The sequence below is a fragment of the Macrobrachium rosenbergii genome, chromosome 40 (assembly GCF_040412425.1).
Source record: "Macrobrachium rosenbergii isolate ZJJX-2024 chromosome 40, ASM4041242v1, whole genome shotgun sequence".
In the NCBI taxonomy this organism is placed as follows: domain Eukaryota; kingdom Metazoa; phylum Arthropoda; class Malacostraca; order Decapoda; family Palaemonidae; genus Macrobrachium; species Macrobrachium rosenbergii.
This window is the reverse complement of record NC_089780.1, coordinates 31,740,436-31,756,474: the sequence shown is the minus strand read 5'-3', so window position 1 is coordinate 31,756,474 and position 16,039 is coordinate 31,740,436. Positions and strand designations below refer to the sequence as shown.

At 34.8% G+C, this 16,039-nt stretch overlaps 1 protein-coding gene across 8 annotated transcripts in view; it reads right to left on the bottom strand.

Moving 5' to 3' along the window:
• Positions 1 to 1,621: 1,621 nt before the first annotated feature.
• Positions 1,622 to 16,039, bottom strand: part of LOC136826315 (HMG box transcription factor BBX) — a 228,793-nt gene continuing 214,375 nt past the window's right edge. For all 8 annotated transcript variants that reach the window (XM_067083555.1, XM_067083557.1, XM_067083559.1 and 5 more), the window contains 3 exons: positions 14,754 to 14,911; positions 13,608 to 13,979; positions 1,622 to 5,804 (listed from right to left, as the gene is read on the bottom strand). In XM_067083555.1, the coding sequence (XP_066939656.1) occupies positions 5,713 to 5,804; positions 13,608 to 13,979; positions 14,754 to 14,911 (622 nt within the window). In that variant the 3' untranslated portion in view covers positions 1,622 to 5,712. The remainder of the gene's footprint in view (positions 5,805 to 13,607; positions 13,980 to 14,753; positions 14,912 to 16,039) is intronic.

Sequence of the window (16,039 nt, the reverse complement as noted above, 5' to 3'; positions counted from 1 at the left end):
AATTCACATTTCCATATATAAAACTTTATGTAACGACTAATATAAAATCGAAAAGTTTTTCAAAAATTCACCATAAATCAAAATATTGTGCTAGAGACTTCCAGTTTGTTGCAAAATGAAGGTAAATGATTGAATATTACTAGAATGTAAGAGTTTTAGCTTATAATTGCGTTTTTTTACCATTTCGGTCGAGTCAAAGTTGACCGAAGGTTGAAATTTTGGCAGTTATCGTGGTTTATATGAAAATATTTCCAAACTGATAAAAGCTACAACCATGGGTTTATTTTTGTTGTATTTTACATGAAATTGCGCACATTTTCATATATAAAACTTTATGTAACGGTTAATATAGAACAGTGCAAAAATTACAACAAAATGACGAAAGAATTAATGAAATTTTCGGCCGAGTTATTAGCTGGGCATAAGAAAAAGTTTTTTCAAAAATTCACCATAAATCGAAATATTGTGCTAGAGACTTCCAATTTGTTGCAAAATGAAGGTACATGATTGAATATTACTAGAATGTAAGAGTTTTAGCTTACAATTGCATTTTTCTACCATTTCGGTCGAGTCAAAGTTGACCAAAGGTTGAAATTTTTTGTAGTCGACGTACGGTATGTCCACTTGGCACCCAGCAGACAATTTTAGTCGACGTATGATACGTCCAGTAGGCGTTTAAGGGATAATGGAGGGAAGGTTATAATTCATCAATGAGACAACTGGCTGATTTGAAACACTGCTGAAAGATTATTTTTTGTTTATGATGCCATTCTTCTGATCACGGTATGAGGGTAAGCGTGGCTCTCCACTTTCAATCTGCTCTGATTTGCTAGAAGCAGCTTTTACTGTTCCAGTGCATTTTCTGATTCCTTCATTATACACTGAATCTGAAGTTTAAGCTGATCCATACATCTTTGACTGCCATAAACTACCATTAGTAGAACAATGGATTTAAACAACAGCAGCTCATACAAGATGAGATTTAATTTTATTTTGTGTTTATATAAGCAACAATGTGATATTCTCAACTTGTGTCTAGGGCCAATCCTATGAACTTTACTCTGGCTTCTGGGTATGAGTTGGTTTCTCATCTTGATTACAATTTTACTTTCTTTCTTCCAGGTGGTGTCTTTATAAGAAGTATTACCTTTTATTTACTAAAGAGAACTAGAATTCTTTTGATGAATCCTATTTCCATTACAGCCATACTGAGCAGTATGCTGTAAATCTGAGGCTGTATAAAATACAGGCAGTCCCTGGTTATCAGCGGGGTTCCATTCCCGACGGCGTGATGACAACTAAAAATCGCCGCTAACCGAAAATCACCAATAATAGCACTGATCCCTGGTTAGCAGTGCCGATAACCGGTGATCAGCGCCGCCGATAAGAGGCGATCAGTGCCGATAACCGGTTATCAGCGATGAAAATCTGGTTATCGTCATCGCTAGACAAGCGCCGTAAAACCGGATCGCCAGTAACCGAGGCTGCCGATAACCGGGGACTGCCTGTATAGCAAAATCATCCCTAAAGATGGTTTTACCTCCAGATGATGAATCACTTACAAGACAAATCTTACATCTGAAACAAAGATGACAAAAGGGGTGAACATCAAAAATACTGATTTAGTTCAGAATAAATAGATTTATTAACATAATAATCATTCATATATATATATATTTATATATAATCTTTATATATAAGGAATCTTTTTATCTTATGTATGATACAATATATTACATAAATGCACACTTGCCTTTCCCACTGGGGACTTTTTCATTTATTTTCTCTTGAATAGAATCACTATTGTGACAAGATAAGCAACTGACTTATAATTCAGGTTTTCAAGGCTCCGTTCTGCCAAGCTGGAATAAAAAGCCTCATAAAATCTCCTGAGTAACTAACTGCTCACAGTCACAAAAAGATTAACAACAGACTACATTTTACAAACTAGAATTCAATTGCAAAGGGATCACTGAAGAATGTTAGAGATCGGAAAGGGATTACTGAAATACATTTATATAACTGCACACTTATTGGGTTTATGAGAAAAGCCAAATTGAAGGAGGCTCTTGGTCAAATATAAACAAGGTATGGCTAAAAAAAACTAGTGTCTCTCATAAGCAATCACACACACAAACAACAAAAGATGTTCATTGCTAGGAAACTTTCATATCAGAGTCTCACTGCAACTGTTGCTAGTTCTATGCAAATCATCTGTCATTGCTTTCATTTGCTGGTGCATATCTAAGTTACACCAACTTTATCATTAGATAATATATAAACATTCAAAACTTCATGACCATCCTATGCAGCAATATATCATGTTTAACCATTTTAACCAATTAAGTCATCCTCTCAAGAGTGGTCAGCTGGCCCACTAACTTAACAGCCATTTTCTTAAATGTGCAACAGATTTACATAATGACACTGTGGGTGTGTCAGTTTAGTAGTAGGAAATAAGACTTAGGTACTAAAGTCAAAAAGGCAAAAAACTAAAATTAAAATGAATTGTAAATGCTACTGAGCTAAGCTGGAAATTAATAAATTTAAATACTACTGAGCTGAGCTAAAAACTGGGAAGAAATCCAGAACTTACGTTGTCTCAAAAGAGACTTGAATTTCAACTTCCCACCAGTCGTCTATAATTGAACTGACTAGTCTAAAAGCATTTTATTATCAGTGAGGCATGGCAGGTTTATTTGTTATTAAACAAGTGGAAAAACCATCACAAGTCTCTTTTGGGAATAAAAGGTGAACAATTCAAAAGAGGCATGGACTGAATTTTTCCATCTGCCACCAACAGCGAATATTACTCAGACACCAATTAAAAATCTATCATTTTCATGATATAACACTAATACCATACAACTAATCATTAATGACTGGAAGAGAATTGTGTTCAGTCAGGTTTATAAAACGGACAGAAAATAAAATGCAACAAAAGAGAAAGTGGACGCTGAATAAGTACCTGGACATTACTTAATAACTGGTTTATGATAGTGCTCTAGTTAATGTTAAATCAATAAAATAGCTAACTGTGATCGGAAGCACAAAGAAATGTATGATGAATTACTTTTGTGTACACAAATCTAAAACATTGAATGAATACAAAACCTTCAAAGAAATAGCTCTTTTTTAATGTATGCAATTCAGTCACATAACAGCAGTAACAAGGAGAGTACAGTACCCCAACTGAAATTATTGTTCATTATGGCTCCATTTCACAAACACATGAGAATATATATGCATTTTTAAAAGTTTATGACTGCATTTTTCATTGGATTCACTTGACTGCCATTAGCATATTTCAAGAAACAGCAGCAATAACCAAATTGGAATGACAAATGTTTCTGAACACTGTAAACAACTAATGCCCAAAAGAGATGGTGGTTTGCAGTGTCAAAGTTCTGATGGATAAGAGGTCCATTAACACTTTGCAGTCCTATTTGGTACTGTACTACAAACCTAAAACTTTTTTTAACACTAATACAAAAGTTCAAATACAGTAAATTAAAATGGTATTCATTTAGATTTATTCTCAATGACTTCAACAGTTGCAGTGGTGACTTGACCAGGTGAAGAACATAAACAGTAATTAAATTTATGGTTGCCATAACATACGTGACCAAGAGGCAAAGATGAAAAATCCAAAACTATTTCATATTTTTCCCTTTAGATACACATTTACCCAAGTTTCAGGTACAGGCTTTGTATTAACAAATACTCTCTACTGACATTAGTGGTCTCTCATAGTGCACATACGCTATCTAATATAATGCTGAATGTAACGCTGTTTCTTCTGGTATGGGTTGTCGTATACACAGCAACATAACATTGGTATGTGTACTGTCACACTGACTATCTACGATAAGACTGATACAGTAAAGTGAAATACTCAAAAAGTAATCAACAACTTAATCGATTCAACAAATTCTGAGGTCATTTTATTTGTAGAGTTCCCTCAGTTATAACTCTATATAAACAATAAATCTGTATGTAGCAGAAAACGAACAACCTTTGGCAAATTATGGTCCAATTATACCAATTTATATAATAAAGTTTTCCATATTGGCATACTTCATACAATAAATTCCTTGGGTGTCATGATACATTTCTTATACTGTATTGTACTTCAGGTCTGTCAAAGTGACTTCCTTATCAACATTATTTCTATTTGTGCAAGAGTTTATACAGGCAGAAAGGTTTATCAAAATGATTAGCTTATATCTGCACTTGACAGTATGTAGAGGGCTACAATGAAACTACAAAAGCACAGCAAAGAAATCCAATATGAAGTCATAGCTGGTTTTTTTATTACAAAATGCAAACTTTGTATGGAAACAACAATAATTCTGTGGAATAAAACATTCAAGGAAAATATGTAACGAGGAGAATAAGACAAGATTCCAATTAGATTCAGTGATTAAAACATTAAAAATCCAGTATTAAAAAACCCAGCTTTATAATGACATCTGAGATTACATTACAGTGTAGACAGTTTTCACAGCAAGTAGCAATGCATTTCCTTCAACAAAAATTGAAAAAATAATGAACAGGAAGATTTCAGTAAATTTTACTTTAACATGTGAACACAGGTTTGCCACTCGACATTCATGTACTGTTTGCCACTCGACATTCATGTACTGAAAAAAAAATTTGTTTTTTAAATGCTGCTCAACATTAATCTTAAAACTCAGTACTATTACCTAGGGTGTCATTTGCCAAAGCTTGCTTTCATAAAGAATCTGAAATTAAACTTAACACAATGTAGGAGTAACAAAACATAGTTTTTACCTTAACGAAAAAGTAACTCCATCTATGCATTTAACTAACGCATACAGTAAATACACAATATTTGACACACTTAAATGGGACTTCTCTGGAACTATTTTCACTAAAGATAAGAAAACTAGAGTTCCTACACACTGTAGACAACTTTTTATAAAGCTAAAATAGTTGCAGCATCAATCTGTCCCACATAGTGAAGGCATATGGTACATAAACATACAATATTGAACATTATTGAAGCCATCTTCAAATCACAGTCACCATCACACTTTAAGAAGTCTTTTTAATCAGCAACTTGAGCACAGCCAATGGCTAGTTCCACATTAAAATCTGCATTACGTGACAACTCAAAAAAAAATATATATAGCATTAATTCTTGGGTCCTGTGACCCAACACTATTCCAACACTTTAATATTATTTCAACATTCCTTAGATGGCCAAATAAGGCAGCACGTGAATGGCAGGGTCATGTCAAAGATGTGACCCATCTCAAGCACTGCAACTCCACAGCCAACCTTTCACTACTTGTATTTATAATACCCAGTCAACTGGCTCTGACCTTTTCGGGCCATGCTGGGCGATCACAAGCTTCTACTTTATGGTCCTTGGAAAGAAGCCGATTAAGGAACAAAAACTGTTTTGCTTCTTAATGTCAACCCTCAGGCTATGTGGCTAACCATGACTATGAGACCATTTCAAGCAACTTATGTAAGCAAAATTTAAAATCCTATTGGTAAACTTTGAAAACTACAGTGCATTTAAACTAACTTGTACCAGACCATATAGTACAAATTTTTGGTTACTTACTAAAAAGTGATCTGAAAAACAAAAGAAAATGCACAAACTAGTTTTTTTTTTACTTTCTTATGGATCATCTATGTACATGTTACCACTGGTCACTAGTTGAACTTGAACTTCTCAACTTAAATTTCCATAGATGGTTGACTAAGGGCTACCTCTGCTAAGTCTGCTAATGTTATGCTTGTCAGGACACTCTGCTCTACAACGCTGGTATCTGAAAAGATCATAAAATAAGACAACTGATGAATGCAATCGTTGATTCTCAAAACTTTTTTTCTGCGACGACATATTCTTTTACCCAAATAATACTAAATGTCCACAGAATGGTAGAAGGTATACTGTATGTAACTACTATTATTAACAATGGTCAAGTAAATTAAGAAATTAGAAAATGCATGATGTATTCAAAGAGCTTGACATCAATCTTTATAAACTATAAAAGGAAAATTTTTTGTATCCCAATTCTAAATTCTTCGACTTAGAATTCAGTTTAATAATGAAATCTGTAAATATCATATAACACAAGATCCTACTTTTAAGACAATTCGGCAAAAAATCTTATTCAAAGTTATATGTTCACCAATTCAGTCACTATTAATAATATGAACTTGAAATTTCTTTTGACTCCTTCACTGCTTAAGTATACTTAAAAGTACCATAAAAATTTGAATCTCATTTTGTTTCATATCTGATTCAGCATGGCGCTTATGACCCACATTTACTGAAACAAGATAAGAGTCTGACCTACTGGATTTCCCTTCCTGCATCTTTCACTTGCCTCCACTGGTAGAAGCTTCACTTAAGGAGAGGCACAACAGAAGGGGAGGGAGTGCTGACCTTGATGCCAAACAATCATTTGCAAGTAGGAACTTCATTTTAATTACCATACTTATGCAAATAAATTGCAAACTCTTCAACTAACATCCCACTAGGGAAGTACAGAATTGTTCCAAGTCTGGATTCACAAAGTAAGTTTTTTAGTTTGGTGTATCTAATCTGGGAACTGGCAAAGGAGTTAACCAGCAACTGGCTGACTGCCCAAGGACATCATTGACATGCTATAGTTACTATCTAATTACATGGCAGGGAAGAGCATGGTGAAAGGGTGGGGTCTAACAGGATACAACCAATGAAATGCAAAGGGTAAGAGATAAAGCACACAACAAACACTTGACTACCCTGACAACAGCTGCTGCCATAAGACAAGAGAAGTGTAGCCAAGCAGCAGCAAAAGGCAAAAGTAACTTGTCCAGTCCATCCAGCTAACTATGTTGTCCCCTGATGAGTTGAATGGAGTAGAATACACAATGGCTTCAACCTCTTGCTCTTGATTGAAAAGATCATGAAGTCCCCTTAACAGAAGCATGGTGCTCTTAACCCTTAATGGATGGATCCCCTCAATATAGGATCTAAAACAGGTTTTGGGTGGTGGACAGATCCTCTCTGTATTGAGCGGGAAAGTTTCCAATACCTCAATGGCCCATAAATGAGTTGTGGCAACTAAAGAATTCAGCTCAGCTCAGTCGTGGGCATCTCATGAATTTAGTATTGTTCTTGCCTTGAAGGAGGAATGTATTGCTCCTTTCTCTCCAATGATGTCTTTTTATTTATTTGCTCATAAATATACCCAGGTTTTAGTTCTTATCTTTTACCATATGATGTCAGCTATAACTGTAATTTTGCAAAGAAATATTTGAAAAAACATGTATAAATCCAAAAAAAGTTACTGCATTTACTGATCTCAGTAAATTTACATAAATATTTTACAACAAATATGCTCAGAATTTGTTGCTGATTTTACTTCTAATCTGTTATGCTATTGTGTGAGCTGTAATTATAATTTTACAAAATAAAATAAAATAAATTATTATAAAAAATATGCATAACTTGTTAAAATTTACAAGTGTTTTGTGAAAGAGGCCCACACAGGGTTGTAAATAGTCAATTTCAACTTCCCGTGGAAGGTAAGAAAGATTTTTTAGAATTTTTTTCTTACCACTTGTGCATTTGCATATCTTCTGCTTTCCACTGACGTATTTTTTCTTAAATTGGCCAAGGTTTAAAGTTTTATCGGTCTTACCATATGATATATAATTAGCCTGTCATTTTGCAACGGGTTAAAAAACAGTCTAAGCCCAAAGGGTTATGTATTCCTAGGATACAAAGTGATGGAGGACTAAATTTTAGTGACAAATGATGCTGTATTATTTTATTATTATTATTATTTGAATCTGTTAGACCCTCTTTTAAGCAGGTCTTATTAAAAATAAAATAAAATAAATTATTAGAAAATATAGTGTCTTTTCTATTTCCTTATGATTACAAGTTTTTTGCTCAGGCGACACAGGGTTGTAACTGTCGATATTCATGTTGGAAAGGGACAGTGTGCGGAATTTTTAGAAGTTTTTATTACAATATAATTTGAACATATCTTCTGATTCCTGATTGAATTTTGTTAAAAGGCCAATATTCCCACACTGTCCTTTTCGGTCGTGAATGCATGAGTTATATAATTAGCCTGTCACTTACGGGTTAAAAGAGTCTTAGCCACAGAGGGAATAGAAAAGACTAGGATATAAGTGATGGATAAAATGACAAATGATGCATCCTTTAATAAGACCTATTATTATTATTATTATTATTATTATTATTATTATTATTATTATTATATAAGTAGGTAGTAGACCCTCTTTTATACAAGTGGTGTTAAAAGTGATATCTGCATCAGTGGCATTCAGTTTGTAAAGAGTTTTCTCTTATGAGTGGCCTCAATTAACACCAAAGAAGACTTTCTCATGAAGGACAACTCAAAAGAAGACTTTTTCCTGAAGGACAATTCTACTGAAGATGAACTCCCAATTTCAATATTCTGTTACTGTGATACTGTGTTCACTGGAAATAAGCTGTCCAATTTTGCAACCTGCTTTCCTCTCCAAGTATGACCAATATCGGCATGTTACTGGCAGAATGCAGTAACCTAGAAAAATTAATTATTAGAAAAACAGAAAAAACTCTACACAAACTGCATGCCACTGATGCAGTTACCACTTTTAACACCACTTTTATTATTATTATTTTTGTTATTATTATTAATTATTCAGAGGATGAACCCTATTCATATGGAACAAGCCCACAGGGGCCATCGACTTGAAATTCAAGCTTCCAAAGAATATGGTGCTATTAGGAGATAAGTGAAGGTAAAGAGAATACAGAAAAAGAAATCTCGCAATTTAAAAAGAAAAAAAATTTATAAATTAATAAACAGATAAAAACTTATACTGTACTGCAAGGAGAAAAGCATTAGGGTAGTAATGCACTGCATCTTCGCTTGAACTTTTGAAGTTCCAATTGCATGACATCTTCAGGGAGACTTCCAGTCCAATGTGTGAGGAATAAAGGACCTCTGGAACTGAGAAGTTTGACAGTGAGGCACATTTACTGCATACTGGTGCTGCTGTTCAACAAATCTGGTTGCTCTTGGCAGGAAAAGGGGCTCAAGGATCAATTGTGAATGTGAAAGACCTCTATTAAAAACAACTTATGAAAAAAGTGATAAACAAGAGACCATCTGTCAATGGTCCAAATCATAACTGCCAAAGTATAACAGAGGAAATTGAGATGTGCACACTCTTTGGAGTTATGGTGGGCACAGTAACTCATTCTGTAAGTCAACTGCGTCCAAGATAGGATATGAAAGGGGTTCACAAAATCCTTTTTACAAAAAAATGGAAGCAGAGGCTTCTCAACACATCAGAGAAAAAAGAAATGTTTACTGGCAACACTTTCTGGAGTGGGATGGGGGTCTCTTAGTTAGTTAGTTATAAATGATTTGTTTAACCAGACCTCTGAACTCTTTTAGGGTTCTTCTCGGGCTGGGAAAAGAATGGGGGAAAGAGTACATAAAAAAATTAAGTAGTTAACTAAATAAATAAATAATAAAAAAAGGGGAGGAGAATTAGAAAAAAACAATAGAGAAAAAAAAAATAAAAAAAAAAAAAGGGAGGGGAAGATTATATTTTACTTATCAATTTAATTTTGTTTAGGAAGAGAATGATATTATTAATTGAAAAGTTATTACCTTCTGCTAGAATATCCTTTATTGATTTATTTTGTAAATAAGTCTTTCTTTCATGATGCCATCTGGGACAGTCAATCAAGATGTGTTTGATTGTTACTGGGATGTTACATCTTTCACAAGTTATTGGGTTTGTGTGCGGAGTTGACATCAGATGACCATGTGTGAGTCTGGAGTGTCCTATTCTGAGTCTTGTTAAAATAACCTCATTGATTCTTTGCTTTTGGGTAGAAGAATGCCATTTTTAACTTCGTTCTTAATTTGTTTTAGTTTGTTTTGTGGGGGTATATTTGTCCAATCATTTTGCCAATCCCTATAAATTAAGGGTTTAACTGATGCTAGCCAGTCTGATATGGGTGCTTTCATAGTAGTTGGGGATTGTACAAGCCAATTTTGCAGCTTTATCTGCTTTCTCATTACCCTCAATGCCTACATGGGCTGGGATCCAACAAATTTGAATTTGAAGGCCGTTTGTAATTAACTGATGTATTTCCCGTTGTATGTTTTGGACAAGGTGATTATTTGATTTAAATGATCCTATTGCTTCAATTGCACTTCTCGAGTCGCTCAATATGAGTGCTGAAGGAATTCCTTTTTTTGTTATAATCTTGAGAGCCAATTGTATGGCTGTTAATTCTGCTGTAAATACTGATGATATTTGAGGAAGGCCCATTTGGATAGTTTTATCACTTGAATAGGCTGATGAGCCCACTCCAGCTTCATTTTGGATCCATCTGTGTAGATTATGAAGGGATTACCCTTCCGTCTTATGTGTTCCATGGCATGTTGATGGTACATTTCTGTGTTGGACATATATTTCTTTGAAAGATATGATAAATATGTGCATAGTTTTGCCCTTTTTAGTGTCCATGGTGTGACCGGATTTATTTCTTGGGTAAATTTGGGTATCATGTTATGTAAATTCAATAGATGATTAGTTTTTTTAGTAAATGAGTTTTGATTTGGGTTATTATTTGTATTTTGATTGAGAAATTTATTTGATGCAGGAGATGTGCCTGCTTGAAGGGATAAACCTCTTCTTAAAGTAATTAGATATCTGTAATATTTTAGAGGCAGCTGGCCTGCCTCTGCTAGATAGAGACAGTTGGAGATGAGCGGAAGGCTCCTGTACATATACGTACTCCTCGTGATGTAGAGCATCTAGAGATTTTAAAGTTGTTTCTGAGGCAGTTGAATAAATTGGACAGCTATAATTTATAACTGATAGTACTGTTGCATTGTATAACATTAACATTGTGTCTCGTCCTGCACCCCATTTGGTGTGTGAGATTTTCTTTAATAAAGTAAGGGCTTTAGATCCTTTGGCTTTGATATATTTGACATGATCTTTCCAATTTAAATGTTGGTCAAAAATTAAACACAAATATTTAACACTATTGCACATGTTTATCTCTTCATTATAAAGATATAACTTAATGGTTTGCTGTTTCAACCATCTTTTGTCTTTGTAGAAGACAATGCCATTTGTTTTATATACTGACAACTTGAAGCCTACGGAATTGGTCCAAGTGGTTATATTTTTGTTGCTATATTAAGTATTCTTTGAGCATGTCTCAAAGAATAACTTGAATAATAAATTACAAAATCATCCACATACAAACTATTTTGTACGCCCTCAGGCAGGTTCATAGTAATGTCATCTATTGCCAGGGCAAATAAGATGCAGCTCAAAACACTGCCTTGGGGGATACCCTCCTCTTGTACGTAGCAATTTGAATATGTATTTTCTATACATACTTGAAATGTACGATTTGTTAGAAAATTATTGATAAATATTGGAAGGTGACCTCGAATATTGGACCTGTGGAGTTTGTGCATAATATTGTATCTCTGATGATAATCCTTACAGATCTCTGTTACTATCCAATCAGTGAAGTTAAGCATTGTTGGGTCTGGCTTGTAGCAACAACGTGGCAGGCCTGCGATCAAAATCTGGTTTTTCCCGTGATGAGTAACACAGGAGGAAGACCACATGGTCGAGAGAAAGATAAATTATCTCACACGTCTTATATGCAAATATCTCAATCATCTGATTGTCACCTTTCATGTGTTTGTATAATTTTTGTATGCTGGTATGCCAGCTTTCCAGTAATGTATGTATGACTGTCAATCAGATGTCTTGTATCTTTCCTTCTGTAAATCTGTGTGAAGAGACACAGATTCCTGAATTTAATAAACCTCTTCCTCTATCTGTCACAGACAAGTACTTGGACAAGTGGTCACTGAGAGAAATGCCAGATGCTCACAACAAGCTATTGATGTTCTCTGTAATTGTGTAAGTTTTCTTAAACAAATCATGTCTGTGTTAAAGTCTGTGGTCTTGAGAATTATAACTGTAAATAAAAACACTCTGTAAACAGCCTCATTTAATGATGCCAATAGAGAAATGTAAAAATAATTAAAATGACCCATTAATGAAACCGATGCAAAGCTAATGTTGATGGGCTTGTGGACAAGTTCTGGTCACTGGAGATGGAGAAATGCCAGATGCCACTAGTAATAAAAGACACAAGTCTTTCCCTACATGCTTGGATGGGTTTCAGGCAGTAGAGAATTGGGGACATTCATTCAACATGTTCATATTCATAAAAGTAATTGATGAAAACTATGAAACATTACAGTAAACCAAGAAGGCTAAACTTTTTCTCCTTTTGATTCTTAACATCCATCCAAATAACATGTCTGTGTTAAAGTCTGTGGTCTTGAGAATTATAACTGTAAATAAAATCTGTACACTAACACCTGACATAACAGCGGATGACAAATCAGCCTCAAAGAAGGCATTTTGTTTCTTTTTTAGGTAATGATGCAGACAATGGAGAGAAATGTAAAAATAATGTTTTTAAATCTTCTTTCATGACCCATTAATTTTTATTAAACATTTTTCAAAGCTAATGTTGATGGGCTTGTCAAGTGAGAAGGTTCTGCTCATGAATTAACCACAAAAATGTGATTGGAGATGGAAAAAAAGGAATTTAAATGATGCTGCCTTCACTACCAAATCACTAAAAGGCTTAAAAACCTTGCTTAACAGAATGCATCATACAAATTCAAATATCAATCTTGGGAGATATCCTTCCACATACAATCGGATGACATCTAAGGGTTAACAGAATGCTACAAATTCAAATATCAAAAATGATTAATGACATCTAAAGTAGGCTATCCCAAAATGATTAATGCAACTTTGATGACAACACTTCATGCTTTGCTTGTTACAAAAATTTTATGTAGGTTAAAACCTCTCTTAAATTAAATGAATTACCCATGAACTCCTTTAAAGACACCAGTAAATTCCTCAAAAACATTTTCCTTTAACATCTTGAAGATACTTTTACCTGATCTGTTAATTTGCTAACTGATACTTATGAAGTCCTCAACCAAGAAAAAAAGAAAAGAAAAACTCCATTTTATGTATGGGCCTTCATTTATGACTGAATACTGTTAACTGTATTGTTGTCAAGTCCCAAAGTCGATCACATTCAAAATCTTAAAATGAAAATGAATTTCATCACAGTTTGTGGTTCCATAACTTTTCATTCTTTTTGTAACTGGACATGAAAACAAAGGCATAATTTTTCATTTTCCAAGTCTTTTCCTACAGTGAACTAACACCAACAGCACTAGCAAATAAAACTTAGCACTTTCTTTATGGGGCACTGGATTGAAAGTCTAAGAGGAAGCCAGCTCAGCAGCCCAGAAGTCAAATGAGATGTGTTTCTTGAGTGACTGATGACTGTTATTGTCCAGTGAAAATGGATAATGTTTTCTGAATTATGACAATGGGTTATTTTTCTCCAATTCAAGGATATAGACCAATCCAAGTCAAGTAAGTTGGCAAAACACTGTACAGTACCAATGTAAAGCAAAACTAAATCTACACTGACTCCAAACTTTGACATCAAAATAATGACCACTTACCACGACGAAGAGGCCCATGAACAGGATCATGCCTGGTGATGGTTTGCTTCCGTGCCTTCCTCTTCTGTGAACCAATTAGCGGTCCCCCTTCGGATGAACCAAGCCCTGCCATTTCACCAGGTGATAACGATCCTCCTTGAACATAAATGGGTGCTTGAGGACTGGGCTGAGACCAAGCTGAAGAGGTGGATGAGGCTGAGGATGAAGGTGTGGGAGATGCTTCCTCTCCATCTGATCCACTTGTTCCATTTGTATTAATGTTGCTACTGCTCATGACATTACCATTAACTCTGGTACTTAATGTATTTGATGTTACTGGATCAGATGTGAAATCAGCCGGAGCTGCTACGCGATTGCTGCTCCCAACCACAGCTACAGAAGGAAAAAGGAAAATATAGCCAGTTAAAATTTAATTAAGGACTGCAAAATACACAGTACCTATCTAGATCTTACTAGAAACACTTCCTCTTAATAGTAAAAAATTTAAATTTGAAATTTACCAATTTTGATACATGTCCTTAACACTTTGAATATACAGACACCACCCTACTTACAAACACTCAATTTGCAAATATTCAGAGATACCAACAAACAGGATTGCAAATCAAAATTGTGTTCAGAGTGCTCCCCTTTGCCACTTGTATGTTCAAATTTTGTTTTGCATGCCTATTCTGTACATACAGTATGGCATGTACAGTGTACTATGATATAGGATGAAAAAACATACAGTACTGTACTGATTTTATATCATACTGCACTTAAATAGGCATGCAACAGTAACCAACTTTTAAACAGGCATGTAACAGTAACCAACTTATAAACAAGCATGTAACAGTAATCAACTTTTAAACAGGCATGTAACAGTAACCAACTTATAAACAACTCAACATACAAACGGCCATCCGGAACGTAACTCGTTTGTAAGTAGGGTGATATCTGTATTAATGATCTTGACTAACATATGCAAGACCACTTACTAAAAAATATTCACTGACAAATTACAGTATCAATATTATTTTTCAGTCACTCAATAACCCTTGTTATACTCCATTCAAGCAACAGGAGCTTGACAGCGTCTTCATGGAACAACTGTTGATTTCTACAAAAACCTTCAGCATAAAAACAGAAACCGCACCATCAACATACATGTACTGTGAACTGAGGCTATGGAGGTAGAAGAAGAGTGGCTGGCAGTGGTGGATGAGGAGGCTGATGACGTTCTCTTCCTTTCCTTTTTGCGGCGCGTAAAGTCATCTAAGCTCAGGGATGGAAGAGCTTCTATTTTTGCTTCCAGATCAAAATCACTGTAATGAAATGTCAGATTAAAGAAATTCACTCAAACAGTATTGCAGATTACCTAAAAAATATTTCTATTCACTCAAGAGAACTTCACAGCTCTCGTTTATTATATCTAATGAAGAAAAATACTAACAGATATGCCTGTACTTGAATATAAAATATTTACTATAGCACAAAAATATCCAAAAGTTGAAAGCATCATTAATTAGGATGCAGTAAAACACTCAAGAGACATCAACAACATTATACTTCTGCTTATAATTCAAGTACAGCTCTGAAACTTACACAAAAAGCATACTGCATGTACAGTACCATACAATAGGGTGGATTAAGTTTGTCAACAAGAGCATATGGAACCTGAAGGAAGATTAAAGCTCCAAATTTAAAAATGAGTTCTTAAAATGAAATAGCTCCCTATACCTGGCAACCTTTGAGGTGAATAAATACACCATTGAGGCAGATTCGGATGATCTTAGAAAAGAAGGCAACACAAGTGCTTTTGGTTTACTCACTGCAATCATTATGACCAGAAAGAAGATGAAAAGCAAAACTTTTTGGACAGGCTGCCAGATACTTCGACAGAAGCACTGCCACTGGATGGGATACTAATACACCTAAATGGACACATATGATTGGACAAAACTGGTTTTGAGGATATTATGGATTAATCTAGCCTGGGAGAAAATAATCTGGAGCAAGAAGCAGTACTGGAATTTTTCCAAAACCACAGATTGATGTGGCCTGACATTATTCGATCAAGAAACTCATATAAAGGTTGATGGCATACAAGAGCGCAAAGCTGAAAAACAGACTAACATTATTATGATCAGTACAACTGGCAGCAACACAAATTCCTACTGATATTGTTACAATGGGTGAGGCTTGACTAACTCACCATACTGTAGTGTGCTTTGAGCTAAGTAAACAATGAGGAATAAGATGAAAAAAGCCAATCACAAGAATAAAAACAAAAACTGAGAAATGAAGATTTCAAAAAGGAATACAGGAAAAGTGGTCAATAAAAAATGCTGAAAGACTTACAAAAGACAGCTTGTGGTATTGAGAGAGAGAGAGAGAGAGAGAGAGAGAGAGAGAGAGAGAGAGAGAGAGAGAGAGAGAGAGAGAGAGAGAGA